At 46.6% G+C, this 13,991-nt stretch overlaps 1 protein-coding gene across 1 annotated transcript; it reads left to right on the forward strand.

Moving 5' to 3' along the window:
• The first annotated feature begins 3,415 nt into the window (after nt 1-3,415).
• LOC144135480 (uncharacterized) lies at nt 3,416-11,132 on the forward strand. Its single transcript, XM_077668135.1, has 5 exons — nt 3,416-3,935; nt 4,906-5,169; nt 5,599-5,814; nt 7,403-7,657; nt 10,664-11,132. Exons 1-5 carry the CDS (start codon nt 3,588-3,590, stop codon nt 10,757-10,759), a joined length of 1,179 nt encoding a protein of 392 aa, XP_077524261.1. The 5' UTR covers nt 3,416-3,587; the 3' UTR covers nt 10,760-11,132.
• Nucleotides 11,133-13,991: the final 2,859 nt, after the last annotated feature.

Raw genomic sequence — 13,991 nt, forward strand, 5'->3', positions numbered from 1 at the left:
CTTCGATGCCGACGGCCTGGCTCGGAGCTGTATTCCTCGGCGGTCGTCGGTCGGTCGTGAGTGCAGCGGCATCTAGGCGCCTCCGGTAGACGGTGAAGACGACACCAGCCCACTGGTACCGGGCACAAACACACGTCAAGAAACACTGCCGCTTGTACGGCGAAAATAAGTTCTCGCGGCTAGCACCAACAAAAAACGAAGGACCGTGACGGTCCCATCTATGGTTGCATTTTTTACCCGCGAGTCAGCTGCTTGCGCATGCGCGTTGCCGTCGACTGCAGGCCTTTTCAAAGGCGCTCTGCGCTGACGCACTTATCAGCGATAGAAACTATCCCCTGGGTGCCAGAGGCCGGGAACAGTGACGGTGCACTTCGCCGCGTCGCAGCGTTTCCTGCGGCCAGACATTTTTCTCTTTGTTTTCGTTGTCTGCGTCTTGCCCGTTACATGAAATGATATGAAGACTACTTTAGGCGCGCCAGTTTCGCCATGCATGCGCATGTCACAGCTTGGGCGACGTTTTCCCTTTTGCTCTGCTGCGCTTTAAACAACCGGACTGAAAGAAGCAATTTTCGCATCCCTTCGTTTTAATTCAAAACCTAATGGGCTCTAACTTCCGCAGAGTGAATGAAGCGCCTTCAATGACCACAGGAGACGGTTGTGCTTAATGCATCTATACGGCGGGACGCTGCATATGCTCGATTTTTCTCCTTTCTTCGAAGGTCAGTGGCTCATGCTATAGAATGGCCATGCTATTGCCTCTACGTGCGTAGCTCTCATTTTCTTGCTTTGTTGCTTCTGCTAAGACCCCGCATGAAAATATTGTCTCATCTCTGAGCTCGCGAGGATATCCATACTTTTTTTCAGCTCCGAAGACATGGAGTAGCATGGGGGATACAACGAGTTAGTGAACTGGCTTCCAAAATGGAATCTTCGCAGGACTTGGAGGGCGTACAGCTCGGAACTTGCTGAGCGTGTCAGCAGTATACCAGTTGTACTGGGCAAGCATTTCTGATACCCCTTATTTATGTGGCTGTCGCGGCCGCAGAAGACTTGAATCCCCTCAACAGACAAACTTGTAGCCTGTCCTGAACAACTGGTTCCTGGGCAAGTTAAGGAGGTCCGCATCAACGCCACGGGAAATGTCCCGAACCGGGGCAACCTTGCACACCCCGAGGGCCGTATCGAGCTTCAGCAGTACATGGGGGACATTTTTCGCCGACGGAAATACAACGGCAGCTGTGATTTCTGACGTTAATGTGGACATTAAACGGTGACTTACCGAAGTGTCTGCAATCTAGTGTGCGCATAACTGACATTCCCCGCTTTGGACAGTTGAGGTGTGTGAAGGTCGTGTTTGAAGAGAATAAATTGCCGTCGCATGTAAAGTTTGAACTTGTGAGACATCTTGTCCTCCCATATGTGCCTACGGCTTCTGCAATGCCGCAGAATGTGAGAGGCTTGGGTGTCGACGCTGCGGGCAGAAGCAGGACAACATGTCGGCCTTGCGCCGGCATTCATAATGGACCTACGTGCACAGTGGAAGCGCAGAAGTGCGCGAACTGCCATGGAACACACGAGGGAACCTTGAGCGACTGTCCAAAGCTTAAAGCAGATACGAAAGTGCTTATGAAAATGGTCATGGATCGCTCCAAGTACAAGGGGAGGCAAATTCGGTCGTCGTCGCAGAACACGCTCACGCAAGCTGCACAAATCGGACACTGCAGACCACGGTTCAAGCTACACATGCAGAGGAATGGCTTAGTATTATGCTGTGGTGAAGCCATCGACTGCGCCTCCACCAAGGCCGTATTTAGCGAGCACTCAGGAGCACAAAGAAAGGAGTATTGGAAGTAGTGCATGTCTCATCGTTCTCCTATTCTATGTGCTGCCTTTGCTGGGCTTGAATTCTGGAAGCTAGCACACCTAATTCTCATTTGACCTAACTACGCAAATCGGCTATCATTTCTTTTCGGGCCTGCAGTGGATAACTGATGATTTAGAAGAACTTTTTATTGGGTTAGATGGTGCATGTTGTAACAAAAGAACTGTAGCGCAACCAAGACGAACACAAGAAATGGACACACAGGACTAGCGCTAATTCTAAATTTAGCTCTACTCCTGTGTGCCCCTTTCTTGTGTTAGTCTTGGTTGCGCTACAGTTCTTTTGTTTAGATAACGGGTGAGTAGGGGTCGCATGAGGTCGCTGTGGAGATCGATGCTGTATCCTGCGGGTTCGAAGCGCACGAGTCTAACCGGCCTGCAGTTGATGCGCGACGCCTTTAGTCAACACCTAGCTCCACTACACCTAGACTCAAGAATTGCCGCCATATGGCGCCACCTTACGCCATACTGGGCATGTTCACCCAATAAGGACTCACCCATTGATGGGCAGCGTGTCGATATTGGCACGCTCCCTCAAACATGCGGTCGGTCGCGTACGTTGGACCACCCCCGTGCCGGGGTAGAACGACCGGTGTGTATGTATTAGTGTGCGTACTGCGTCCCTTATTAATCCAATAAGCAAGCCAGTCGTTGCCTAATCTTGTCCCTCTATTGTCTCCTACTCCTTGCACCGGCCACCGCTCAGTGTCGTAGTTCTGGCGAATTCACCATTTCTGGTCCTTTTTTTTACGTACAAAAAAACAAATACTGGAATTGTATATGCTACTGCAAGGATACTTAATCTGTATTGAACGTAAAAATAACGAAAATATCTTTTGCTCAACTCCCGACGCCGGTGTGGGTGGTTTGGTAGGGCCGGGTAACATGACTAGCTGTTGCGATGCAGGGTAGCGTTGTTGGGCCGGAGAAGGGACGAGCAAGAATGGAAGGTTGACATTTGGGAACGGAAACACAAGCGGATTTACTGGCACTTTGAAGAAACTTATTAACATATTGTACAAAGGAGCAAACAGTCAAAACTCCAAGAGTTCGTGCGTCGAGCGACTGGGTGAGCGTTGTCGCTTGGCATGAAAGAAAGAAAAAGACTTTTTCAAGTCTTGTCCGGGGATGGTTTAGTTGAGTTATCCTCTTGAGGTCAACAACAACAAGGTGGGCTTGACCACAGGTATGTTATCGAGACGGGGCGATTTTTGTTTCAACTCTTCTTTTTCTTTACTTTTGTCTCAGAATTTGTTTATTATTATTACTTTTTAATGGATTTGGTTTAGCCCTCACCTCTTTGCTTCTTTGATTTTTCATCCCAATCTCCTCAAAATCTCTCGTAATTCGTTTTCCCAGATTCATAAATTTTTATTCATGAGCCGCTTGCGTTAAGTCTGGACGAATTTTTCTCCTGTTTGGATCTGCACCTAACCCTAGCCAATCCCCAACCGTTTTTACGTGCCATCGCTTCAGAGGCAACAACAACAACGAAGAAGATGAACTTGGCTGATTCTTGGCCGATCCCCCCCAAGTGGGTATGTGCCATCTGTTGCTAGGTCAACAACCGCAACAACAAATCAGATGATGCGGTGCGCAAGTAGCCCCTAAATTCCAGCTTCAGCAACGGCCCCTGCACCTGCAGCTCCTGCCTCTCACAAACTCCCTGCCCTCTTCCTGGACCAACACACAGCTTCGTGCAAGTGATGACCGACTCGGCTCAAGGCTGGTCAGCGAATGCGGCTGCGTACAGGACTCAAGCAGTGACCTCCACCTACTGGGAACAATTACGGGGTGACGTAAGCGGAAATTGCGCGTACTGCGGAGACGGGCAAGGCCTCCAGCAAATGGAAGAGTCCCGTCGCGATGAAGAGGATGGAGATGACAGTCAGGGAGAGGGTGCGCGGCATGGCGAGGAGGTCCTCCGAGTCGTCCAAGAAGAGCAACTTGCTCACACTGACGAAAGCATGTGGAACCTACGGAATGTCAAGTTTTATGTGCGACTCACTGTGGTCTACGTACCCGCCAATGCTCGGCACTTCATCGCTTTCGTGGTGAGCTCATTATGTACGTATACTCAGAAAGGCTTAGGGGGAAACTTGCCACGCTTTTCCTTCCCGCCCCTCGCACACACGAAAGGCGTGTTTGGAAAGCTCAAAATTATTTCAAATTCATTCCAGTGGATCCTGACGATGGGCAAACAAACAACGTTTCCCACGCAAAGGCTTATGTTTGTTGGAGAAAGTCTGTGTGGTGGCTATTTAGTACCACATTATTTCATTGTTCGCTTCACATCAATATTCCTGCGAACCTTCGAGAATATTCCTGCGTCGTGTTCAGCTTTATATTAGGTGGGCGCCTTCTGACTTTTGCGCGCTGCCGAAGCACGAAGTTACTTTGGCTCCACGTCAGAAAAGTTCAGCAAATGTACTCTTCGCGAAGTTTAGAGCCCGATAGAGCTTCGTGAGAAAAGAAAATGTTTCGTAATCTCCCTTGAATAGCCTCGTCGACACTAATGAAATGAGCTCCCTCCTTAACCTGAAAGTCAGCTGGGTAGCCCACAAATTTCCACATATACAAAGCTGGTCGCTTTCGTAAGCAGCAGGTTAGGGGAGAACGCCGTAGGGGTCGGTGCAAAGAATGATTTGCTTGTCTCTAAGCTCTACAGCAAGACTCTTGGAGGAGGACTGTACACTCTAAACAAAGGGAGTAAAACTGTTTACAGTTTACTTCCTTTTTACTCCCACATAGGTGTATTTTTGTTTAGAGTGTACGATGCACTCTGAACGTTGCAAACACTTCTACTTTTTTATTACTCTGGCGCCAACGTAGGTTTTACAGAAAATACGGGCTTCATTAGTACAGGTTTTCGCGCGCACCCCTGGTAGAATCACACGTACGCGCAAAAATATACGCATCGAAGATTGGTTTTGCCCCACTGCCTGTTATAATTTTGCCCCATGCTCGTCGTTTCCACGGCAACCCTAATTCGCCCCAGAAAGGCTCTGCTCGCGGCGTGCGCAGATCCGGCCTCTCACGATGCTCGGGTTCCTGAGGATGACGCGAGAGTGGAGAAATTCCTTGTCGCTGCTCGCCGAACTCAAGGTTGCAATGCTGACCTTGATTACTCACTTCGCCTACGTCGAGATTACGGTGGACATTGCCGAAACCACGGATGACATGCGGCAGATGACAGAGATCATGGTATTCGTTTTCTACATGCTATCCGTCGTCGTCAAGCTGCTTTTCAGCGCGGGGCAGTTCTTCAAGTGCCAGCGCGTCGCTAAGGTGAGAGGAGAACTTTCGCGCAGTGTTACAGGTAGAAGCAACGTTAGAGGGAACACGAGAGCACTTGGTCACCGCACTTCGCGGACCGCTGTCACCAAGAGGCGGCGAGAATCGGTGGCAAAGAAATACGTATTAAAATCCAAATGATTTGTGCATCCTTCGCCGTGATTTCCATGGCTCCTTTCTGAGTCATTTTCCCACGATTTGTATATGATGTGCAAGACGCAATGCTCAGTTCGTATGAATTTTGACATTTCCATAAGCATTGACTGTACAGTCCATTTACACTCAAAATGTTTCTAGTGGATCCTATGACAGACAGACGGAAAACATGTAATTTAGGGCAATTGTTATGCGGAACGTTTCTGTTGGGCAGTCTCTCTGGGTGCGAGCTGAAACAGGGCTACGGGCTGATTTTTCCCCCCTCAGATAATGTTCGGCTGCTTTGTTATGCCAGCGAATTTGCACGCCACCGAGGAAAGCAGATGCCTGCCCCTCACTCTACAAGACCTACACGGGTCGAAGGCATGCTCCGGGCTGTCGTGGGGCCCGAAGCCATCGGACTACTCCTCGGATGACCTACTAGGAACGTGTGCGCGCGTCTATAGGACCGTCACCGAGCAAGAGAAGGGCGAGTTGAACCAGGTATGTGGATCACTCTCCAGCATCAGGGCTGTCATGGCAATCAGGGTGCATAAAGCTCTTCATACGCTAATTGCAAACAAGTTAGATGACAGCCTGTTAAGCACAAGCAGCCCCTTGCACGTTCCACACAAAGAAAATGCTTTGAGAGCCCCTTTAGTTGTTTTTGTGTTTGTGCTTACGTAAAGTTTTTCGTCTTTGGCTTCGCAAAAACTACACGTCGATAACCAGAATGCCTTGCCTACTTAGGTAATAGCATATAACCACAGGTGACTGAAAATCAGTGCAATTTGACAGGCGATTGCGATAGTCGACAATGCGAAATAACACTCGAAGACTGTTCTCAGATTCGAAGTCACACTTACATACAAGTGACCTCAGCAGCGAACAGGAATATCTTCAGGAACATTAGGTGGTGGAGACAAATGAGAGAAAAGAGACATTTGCACACATGGAGTCCAACATAGACGAAGCTTCTTCAAGTTGTCTCTATGAACTTATCCAATGAACCACAAAAGTGAACCGAGAGGACGCTCTTGATGACCATATGAAGCACTATACGCGTTCTGCTAAAAAATGGCTCGGGTTTAACTGAATTATACCTAATGAGACGAGCGAAAAACCGGCCTCCATCTCTCCGCAGAGTCTAGCCCCCAACGGCTCCGACCGAACTGTGCGTCACGAGGCGCGTGCAATGTGCGGTTAATCACGTGGTCATGTCACGTGGTACGGCGGAGGCTCGGCGCAGGCGTAACTCGGCTCCAGCTGAGGCCAGCCACGCGGTATGATATCAGCCGTGTGAAGCCTGGCTAAAGGTCAAAGTGAAACCTTGTTGACCTCGAAAGCTGCAGCTCGGAGAGTGGGGATTTCGCTCCAAAACCAGGAACTTGCTGCAGCGTGTATATTTTCCATAGAGTTTCTTACTAATAACTAGAGGGAAAGCTGGTGGCGCTGCACCTCAGCCACCATGGGCGCTCAAAGCATCATGGAGCGATGAGATACTTGGTGCGGGACAGTCGGTTTTCTCCGGGAACACAGAGTGGCGTTTCTGAGATGCCCCATTTCGTCCACGGCGCAGGCGACTTTGGCGCAAACGTAGTGCGCAAAAGCCACAGTAGCGAAAACGCAACAGCACACGACGCCAATAGAAGGTTTTTGGTTTCCGAAGTGCCATTAAAAAACCTAAAGCGCTGAAGCGGTAAAATTTTTTGAAAACATATTTATTTTTAAAAGTGCGCCTGTTAAGCACGAAATGTTGGCTTTTGTTGTCTGCAATACATCACCAATCGGAGAGCAAGCCATCGCTTATTTTGGGCAAACTTTATATTTACAAGCTTTTCTGCTCATTTGTTGCAATTTATAGGCAGGAAATTGAATGTTAGTACATTCCTCACTAGGGAACAACGTTTATTTTTTCATTATTTTTTGGGAGAAGTTGTGGTTCTGCCGTCGGTAGCTCTCCGCCCCATGATGCTTAGAGCACCCATGGCGGCACAGGTGGTCTCGAGGAAGCTCCATGCAAACTGGCGGGGCGCCAGCTTTCCCTTTAGTTAATAATAAGGAATTCTATAGTATTTTCTGCTGTTCCCAGGTGCAACAGAAGTACGGGCCGCTGGTGCCGACCTTACTCCTCGGGAATGCCTTCTCGGTCTTCGTGCGGATGTGCGCGCTTTACGTGGCAGTTCTTGTGGCTATTACCGTGTTCAAGATGATATTAGAAGCCACCACCGACGTTCTGACCCTCTACACAAGCTACAAGATAGAACGGAGAACTCGGGCTGCCGCAAGAAGCAAAGCGCTTTACCACGCTGTGCAGCAGTGCTTAAGCGACAAGGACTACACGCTGGTACGTGTCGGTCCGCAAAAGAATTTGAGAGTGTAATCGAACTCTATTGATCCAAAGTGAATTCAGGCCCTACTCATCTTTATAACTTTTACCAGAGGGATGGGCTAGTGTAACGATGGCGTGTAAGTGCACCATTTCACCAGGGGACAAAGGCCAGCTCAATAATTGCACAGGATATTGTAACGTGGTGATGACGTTGAAGAACACCGTAGCAATAAGCACAACGGTAGCGGCGAACACGGTCGGCGATCGTCGAAAATCTGATCCGCGGGTCAAGCGCGTCGGCTGTTATATAGCAGTCGTCGAATGTTCCAGACTAATCGTTGGAACCCGCGTGCCTTCCACAAAGTTCTACACCGTTCGCGTCAGGCGATGAAATCAGATAACATAAGGTTCGGCTACAACAGACAGCGAATAGAAGCATCGATGACTTGCCAGAAACTTCGGATAGATGCAGGCGCGTCCAGCGCTGTGCAATAACACTTGTTAGGCGGCGAAACATGGTCGTCCGATAAAGATAAGTACACGAGTCAATATAAAATGTTGATTCTGAGGGCGGCACAAATGCGACACAGACAAGGAAAGCACATGAAAACAATGAGACAGGCGCCGTCCTCGTCTCTGTCTCTTTTGCGCTGCCCTCACAATCAACTCTAGATATCAACCAACGAGCCCTAACCATAGTATTACTCGCACAGGATGTTGTTGAATCCTTGCTTCAGACTAAGATTTCCCGTAAGGGTGGAATAGAATTTCGTATGCAGCGCGCAGTACTTGAACTAACCCTTCCTTCCAGTAGAGTTGAAAAGAATATGGACTACGTCACTATAGCCAAGAATTGAGTTACTCATGGTTTGGGGACAGATGTGTCTACCAAAGATATGGTACCTACGGTCTTTCTTTGCAGACATAGATCGATAAAAGCACGAACACTATTAAGAAATTAAGATATGCTATGTAAAATAGCGCTTGGCGTGAAAGGCTCAGTCGTAGAATTTGGCAGCACGATTTTTCAGTAAGAACTGTCAAGTATACAAGCACCAGCGTTGGAGATAGGCTTGCTGATAAGGTGTGAATGCCCTGCCCCAGGGAGTCTTCTTCACGGGTTTGCACGACAAAGCTCCGGTACCATAGTTAAAAAAATGGCTGTGGTTTAGCTCTGGTTAAACCTGGAGTGACGCGATAGCTGCAGCTGGCCGAGTGAGACTCGCTCAGTCGAATTGCAAAGTCCTTCGCCGCTCCGTTTCGCTACGCGTTCTTTCTTCATCTTCGTCCCCTGGACGTGATTCACCCTCTCCCCGTCTCCACTCCCCACCCCCCCCCCCCCCCCCCCACCTCGGTTTCGCCGGCCCGCCGCGCCGCCGGCAGCTGCTCACCACCACGTGACCAACCACGCACCACGTTACTACGTGGCGGCGCCGCCACGCTGAAGGCTCGAAATGCTAGCGTAATGCAGCTATCGCTACAACAATGTACCGAGTATAAAAAGGAGTGTGATATACTGTTTATTTAACGAAAGAATTTTAGAGCGTTTAGCGCTTGAAAGCATTCCTCGACTTCGCGTCGCGTCGACTAGTGTTTCTGTAATGCTGCTTTCTCAGGGAGCAGTTGTGCGACTGTTTTGTGCGCGTCGCTCGTAACACTGTTAGTGGGAGGCGATCACTTGATCCCGCTCATGTCAAACGTTCCAGTTCGTGTCGGCCCATACCCAACATATGAGCCGGAGGGGGCCAGCCGCTCCCATCTTTACGAAGTCTGCTTGCTATCCTACTGAGGTGGTATTCTATAGCAATAAGTGGGAGGAGGAGGGGTGCATCTGAACTGCCTTCTCACGTTGCCGCAAAACTTGGAACAAAATGGCGGACCTCAGCGTCGCTGTCTGCACAGCCCCACGTGCCTCCATTGGCAGCTGGAAAAGGGGTGAGAGTTAATACCCCTCACCCTTAGAGGAAGAGGAAAGTCCCGCAGATAACTGGCATAACTGGCAACTTTAGCAAATCGCCATTATTATGGCGTGGCCATGAAGTGCAAGCAAAGGCAAAAAAATTGACCGATTATATATATATATATATATATATATATATATATATATATATATATATATATATATATATATATATATATATATATATATATATATATATATATATATATATATATATATATATATATATATATATATATATATAATTGGTTTTTTGGGGAAAGGAAAAAGCGCAGAATCTGTCTCATATATCGTTGGACACGTGAACCGCCCCGTAAAGGAAGAGGTAAAGGAGGGAGTGAAAGAAGAAAGGAAGAGGTGCCGTAGTGGAGGGCTCCGGAATAATTTCGACCACCTGGGGATCTTTAACGTGTACTGATATTGCGATTATTTCTCATTGTGTATATACGACGAAGTAGACACACGTTTGGTGCAAAGTCTGTAGAATGTGCCAGTCATTTCATTGCTCGTGCCTGCCAAATAAAAAGGTGCGGCTAAAACACTGTGCCGCATTCCTGGAATGTGAACATTGAGTGGTGATTAGCTACAGGAGATGCTCGGATTAGAAAAAAAAACGTGTATAGTTTTAGGAACAGGCAATATAGGCTTGGTAAATGGATTCCGGAGTGAAGGAGAATGATCAGTCATTTCTTGGAGAGTGGAGCAGGTCAGCTATGTCGTCTCACTTGTTTGAGTCGGTCCAATCAATTCAAACAGCTCTGTAAGTTAGTTGAGCGTGTCAGCAATGTTTTTCAATCATGCGCAACGCCGTGAATAAAATACGCTAAACCTCACTGCAAAATCTCAGACGTCTCTCTTGTCTGGTGTTGGGCTAGTTCGGAGCAAGTAATTTCAGAACTTACTATTTTATGCGTTTAGAAGATTCTTTGACTATGTGACATTGTATCTTAAATTTAAACAATGATGTGACGCTATAATTCTAGTTTTCCAACTGCGACTGAATTGTTTAGGAGCAAAGATGGTTGCATATGACGTAACTCTTTTTTTTCTACTGTAAACAGCTGGATCGAACCAAGTGGTGCCTGCATCAACTGACCTCTAGAAACCAAGCAGATGGAGCAGCCGTCGAGCCGACCAGGCACATCGAGGATGAATAATCTGCTGTGAACTGCTTTGGAGCCTTCGTATAGACACCACAGGGTGCTAAAAAAATTGAACTTTATCATCCAACCTGGGCTACGACACAAATTACGTCTTGGTCAACTGCATCTTTGCCGACTGCGAATGTCTTCGAAAGCGGCGGATAAAAATTGTGCCCATCGCTTAGAGAATCAATGCTGCCAAGCCCGACAAAAGAGATGAAGTTTTCTGTGGTTGAAAACTAGATATGCGTGCTTTATGCAGAAAATTACGTTTGTGTGTGCAGACTTTATACTTGCATCAGCGTGACTTATCTCCGGCTGCCCTATCCTGCTCGTGTACGTGACTGCACGTCGCCCGTGAAGAGTTGGCTCTTGCCGCATACGAGACCCCTCCTTCCACAATGATTGGAGCGTAAGCAACTTCGCATTAGTACGGGGCGGCTTTCATAGCACTGTCATCACCAACCCTTTCGGATAGCACACGGCATAACCAGTTATAAATCCAATAGTGGTATAAAGTCACACCATAATGTAAATATTCCACGCGTCCGGCAGTATTAGCGTGAGAGCTAATACTGGAAAGCGTGAAAGCTTCCCTGTCAAATATTTCTTTTATTATTACCGCTTCAAGTTTTTATCCTAATTTTAATGGCGTCATATTATTACCACTGCAACAGATAATGCCACAAACTGTTATTTCTCAGAAAATTCTTACTTCTGCGCGTACAGAAAAATGAACAGCCTTCTAAAACGACTGAAAGTATTTACTTACACTTAAGTGCAATTTAGGATAATTGCTATAAATTTTATACGCCATCCAGACGAATAATCTCCACTCTTCTTTACTGCGCAAATACTGGCCCATTTCCACCGAATATCACCCTCGCCTTACCTTTCGAGCTGCGACCATGAGGTCTTTACAGCGCGAGCTGTTAACTTCAGGTCTAACCGTGATCTCCTGGCCGTCGTCCGCATAATGACCGGATACGGAAAAGATCTTCAATGGACGCTTAAACTCTACCATTGCCTGAATGCTCCTTCAGGTCTTTTGTTCTCGCCTGGTGAACTAATGTATCCAAATAAACCATCCGAATGTCAATGAAATACAGTCATTCAAGGCGAGATATATTCACAAAAATTAAGTGCACGCTTCACTTAGGAGGTGAGATGAAGGCAAATTGCATCAAAGATTTAGAAGAAAACAGAACAGACATGCAGTGAACGTAACATGCTCACATGCGTGACAGTGACCTCTCCCCGTTGAAATATGAGTATAGAAACCCGTGGACCAGTATTCTGCATGTGGATAGCCAAATTAAGCACGATACCACTTGAACAACGATAGTCTCATACCTTCATACCAAGTAAGTGAACAGGAGCTGACACTCTGTTATAATTCCTCGCCTAGTATAATTTCTGGGTGTATGGCCCAGAAATGGCACCAGTGTTCTCATGTCCAATTCTTGGACAAAAGTTTTGAATATTGAAATATTGTAGGATTTTGTTATGGAAATATTGAAGCTAAGTGTCCATTCTTCTGATGTGTACTAAAATCTTTCTTTTAAATTGCTTTCATCGCTCGCATCAGCAGTTAAGACGGCCTTATAAAATCAATGGGGAACGCCTTTGACAGTAGCAAAACTGTTAATAGCAAAAAAATTCAAGACTGCCGACGGGATATCGATGAAATATATTGTTTTAATGAAATCTTACAATATTCAAAAAAATGTGCTCTTAAACTGGTTCCCGTAAAAAACGCTTTTACCCAGAATTCTTGGGTATTTAAATCGCTCCATGAATGCAGGTAGCGTATTCTGCGTTTCTTGTAAGCCTCGAACGAGGAATGTGACGTGTCCACTATATACCGCGTGATCTTTTAAAAACTTTACCTATGTTTATTTTAAAAACTGTTAAAAATACGTCGGGGCGGTCTGCGCAGATAGATTGTACAGCAAGGTTGGCTTGTACGTGATAGAGCTCAACAATTAGAGAAATAATTACTAAAATAATTACTGAAATTAATAATAATTACGGCATGTGTTGTGTACCATCTTTTTTCTGTGCTTATAAAACTTGCGCCAGTGAACCCATTTTTTTTTTACTGTGAATTGAAGAATATTGCTTTTTAGTTTTCTGCCAACATCGAACGCCGCAACCTTATTAACATTTTAACCTTCCCACCCATTAGAGAAGCTACAATCAAAGTGGAGCGCGCCCATTCCCTAATGCCAGCATGGCACCAATTATGACCTTGTGATGTCTCCAGTGATCTGGGGCAATACTTTGTGGTATGGTAGTTGCGAGATGTGGACTCTCATGAGAACTACTTTAGTGTGAGACATGCGGGTTAAGATCACAAAGGACGTCCCAGTAGCAAAGCTAAATTGACACTGGCTGTGGGGATATGATTAGTGGCTGCATTATTCACGTTTCACTGGGGACTATTTCGGACAAGAAATTGAGGTACGCAACTATTTTTGTCTTTAATGTTTACTATTTTATTACATTTAACCCATTGGCAGGAAGACTAAAAAAAAAACTTTTCCCAGCTTTGTCTAAATGTCTCCATGGCAGTGCAAATCTGCTTATCGTGGATACTACAAATGCAGACCATAGTTGTTTCTCTGCAAAAGTATAATCCATAAAAACAGTAAACAAAAATAATAAACTGTAAATATTTGCTACAAGACCAATTCTAATTCAGTCAAAGGAAAACAGCACATAACGAAACAAATCCCGCTTGGCTGATTCCGTAGTGGCTGACAAAATGGGTGTTAAGTATGCTTTAATTCAGAAGAGAAATGATGTCCGCCCCTTCGTAATAAGGTACGTCAGCGTTTGCACGTAGCTATACAATGGAGTTTCCGTGTATCAACCGTGGTACCACTGCAGAGCGAGGTTCTGCGGTTTTCGACTCCCGACCGCAGTGGTGGATTTCTATTGAGGCGAAAGGAAAAAAGTGAACCTTATACTATGCAACGTCAGTGCGTCATAGCACCATCACATCGTGCAAAATATTCCAGAGCCGTTCGCTGCAGCCGTTTTTCTCTGCCTCCGTTCCCAGACTCAATTCTTCTTCCCCCACAGCGTGAGGCAAAAGTTGACCATGCCCGCGGTAATTTACTACAAGTCACACTTGCACCAAGCACTTTTTCTAAGCGTGTCGCTTCAGTTTATCAGAGATTGCTGGCTTTCATCGACTGTCATACGACTTTGGCGCGAGATAGAAAAGCATATCTAGAATCAG

The sequence above is a fragment of the Amblyomma americanum genome, chromosome 5 (assembly GCF_052857255.1).
Source record: "Amblyomma americanum isolate KBUSLIRL-KWMA chromosome 5, ASM5285725v1, whole genome shotgun sequence".
NCBI classification, from domain to species: domain Eukaryota; kingdom Metazoa; phylum Arthropoda; class Arachnida; order Ixodida; family Ixodidae; genus Amblyomma; species Amblyomma americanum.

Excerpts from the sequence above, each read along its gene's own strand:
- LOC144135480 (XM_077668135.1), top strand. The coding sequence starts at position 3,588 with ATGACCGACTCGGCTCAAGGCTGGTCAGCGAATGCGGCTGCGTACAGG. Across the intron at positions 3,936-4,905 it reads GGCACTTCATCGCTTTCGTG|ATCCGGCCTCTCACGATGCT; the intron begins GTGAGCTCATTA and ends CGGCGTGCGCAG. Across the intron at positions 5,170-5,598 it reads AGTGCCAGCGCGTCGCTAAG|ATAATGTTCGGCTGCTTTGT; the intron begins GTGAGAGGAGAA and ends TTCCCCCCTCAG.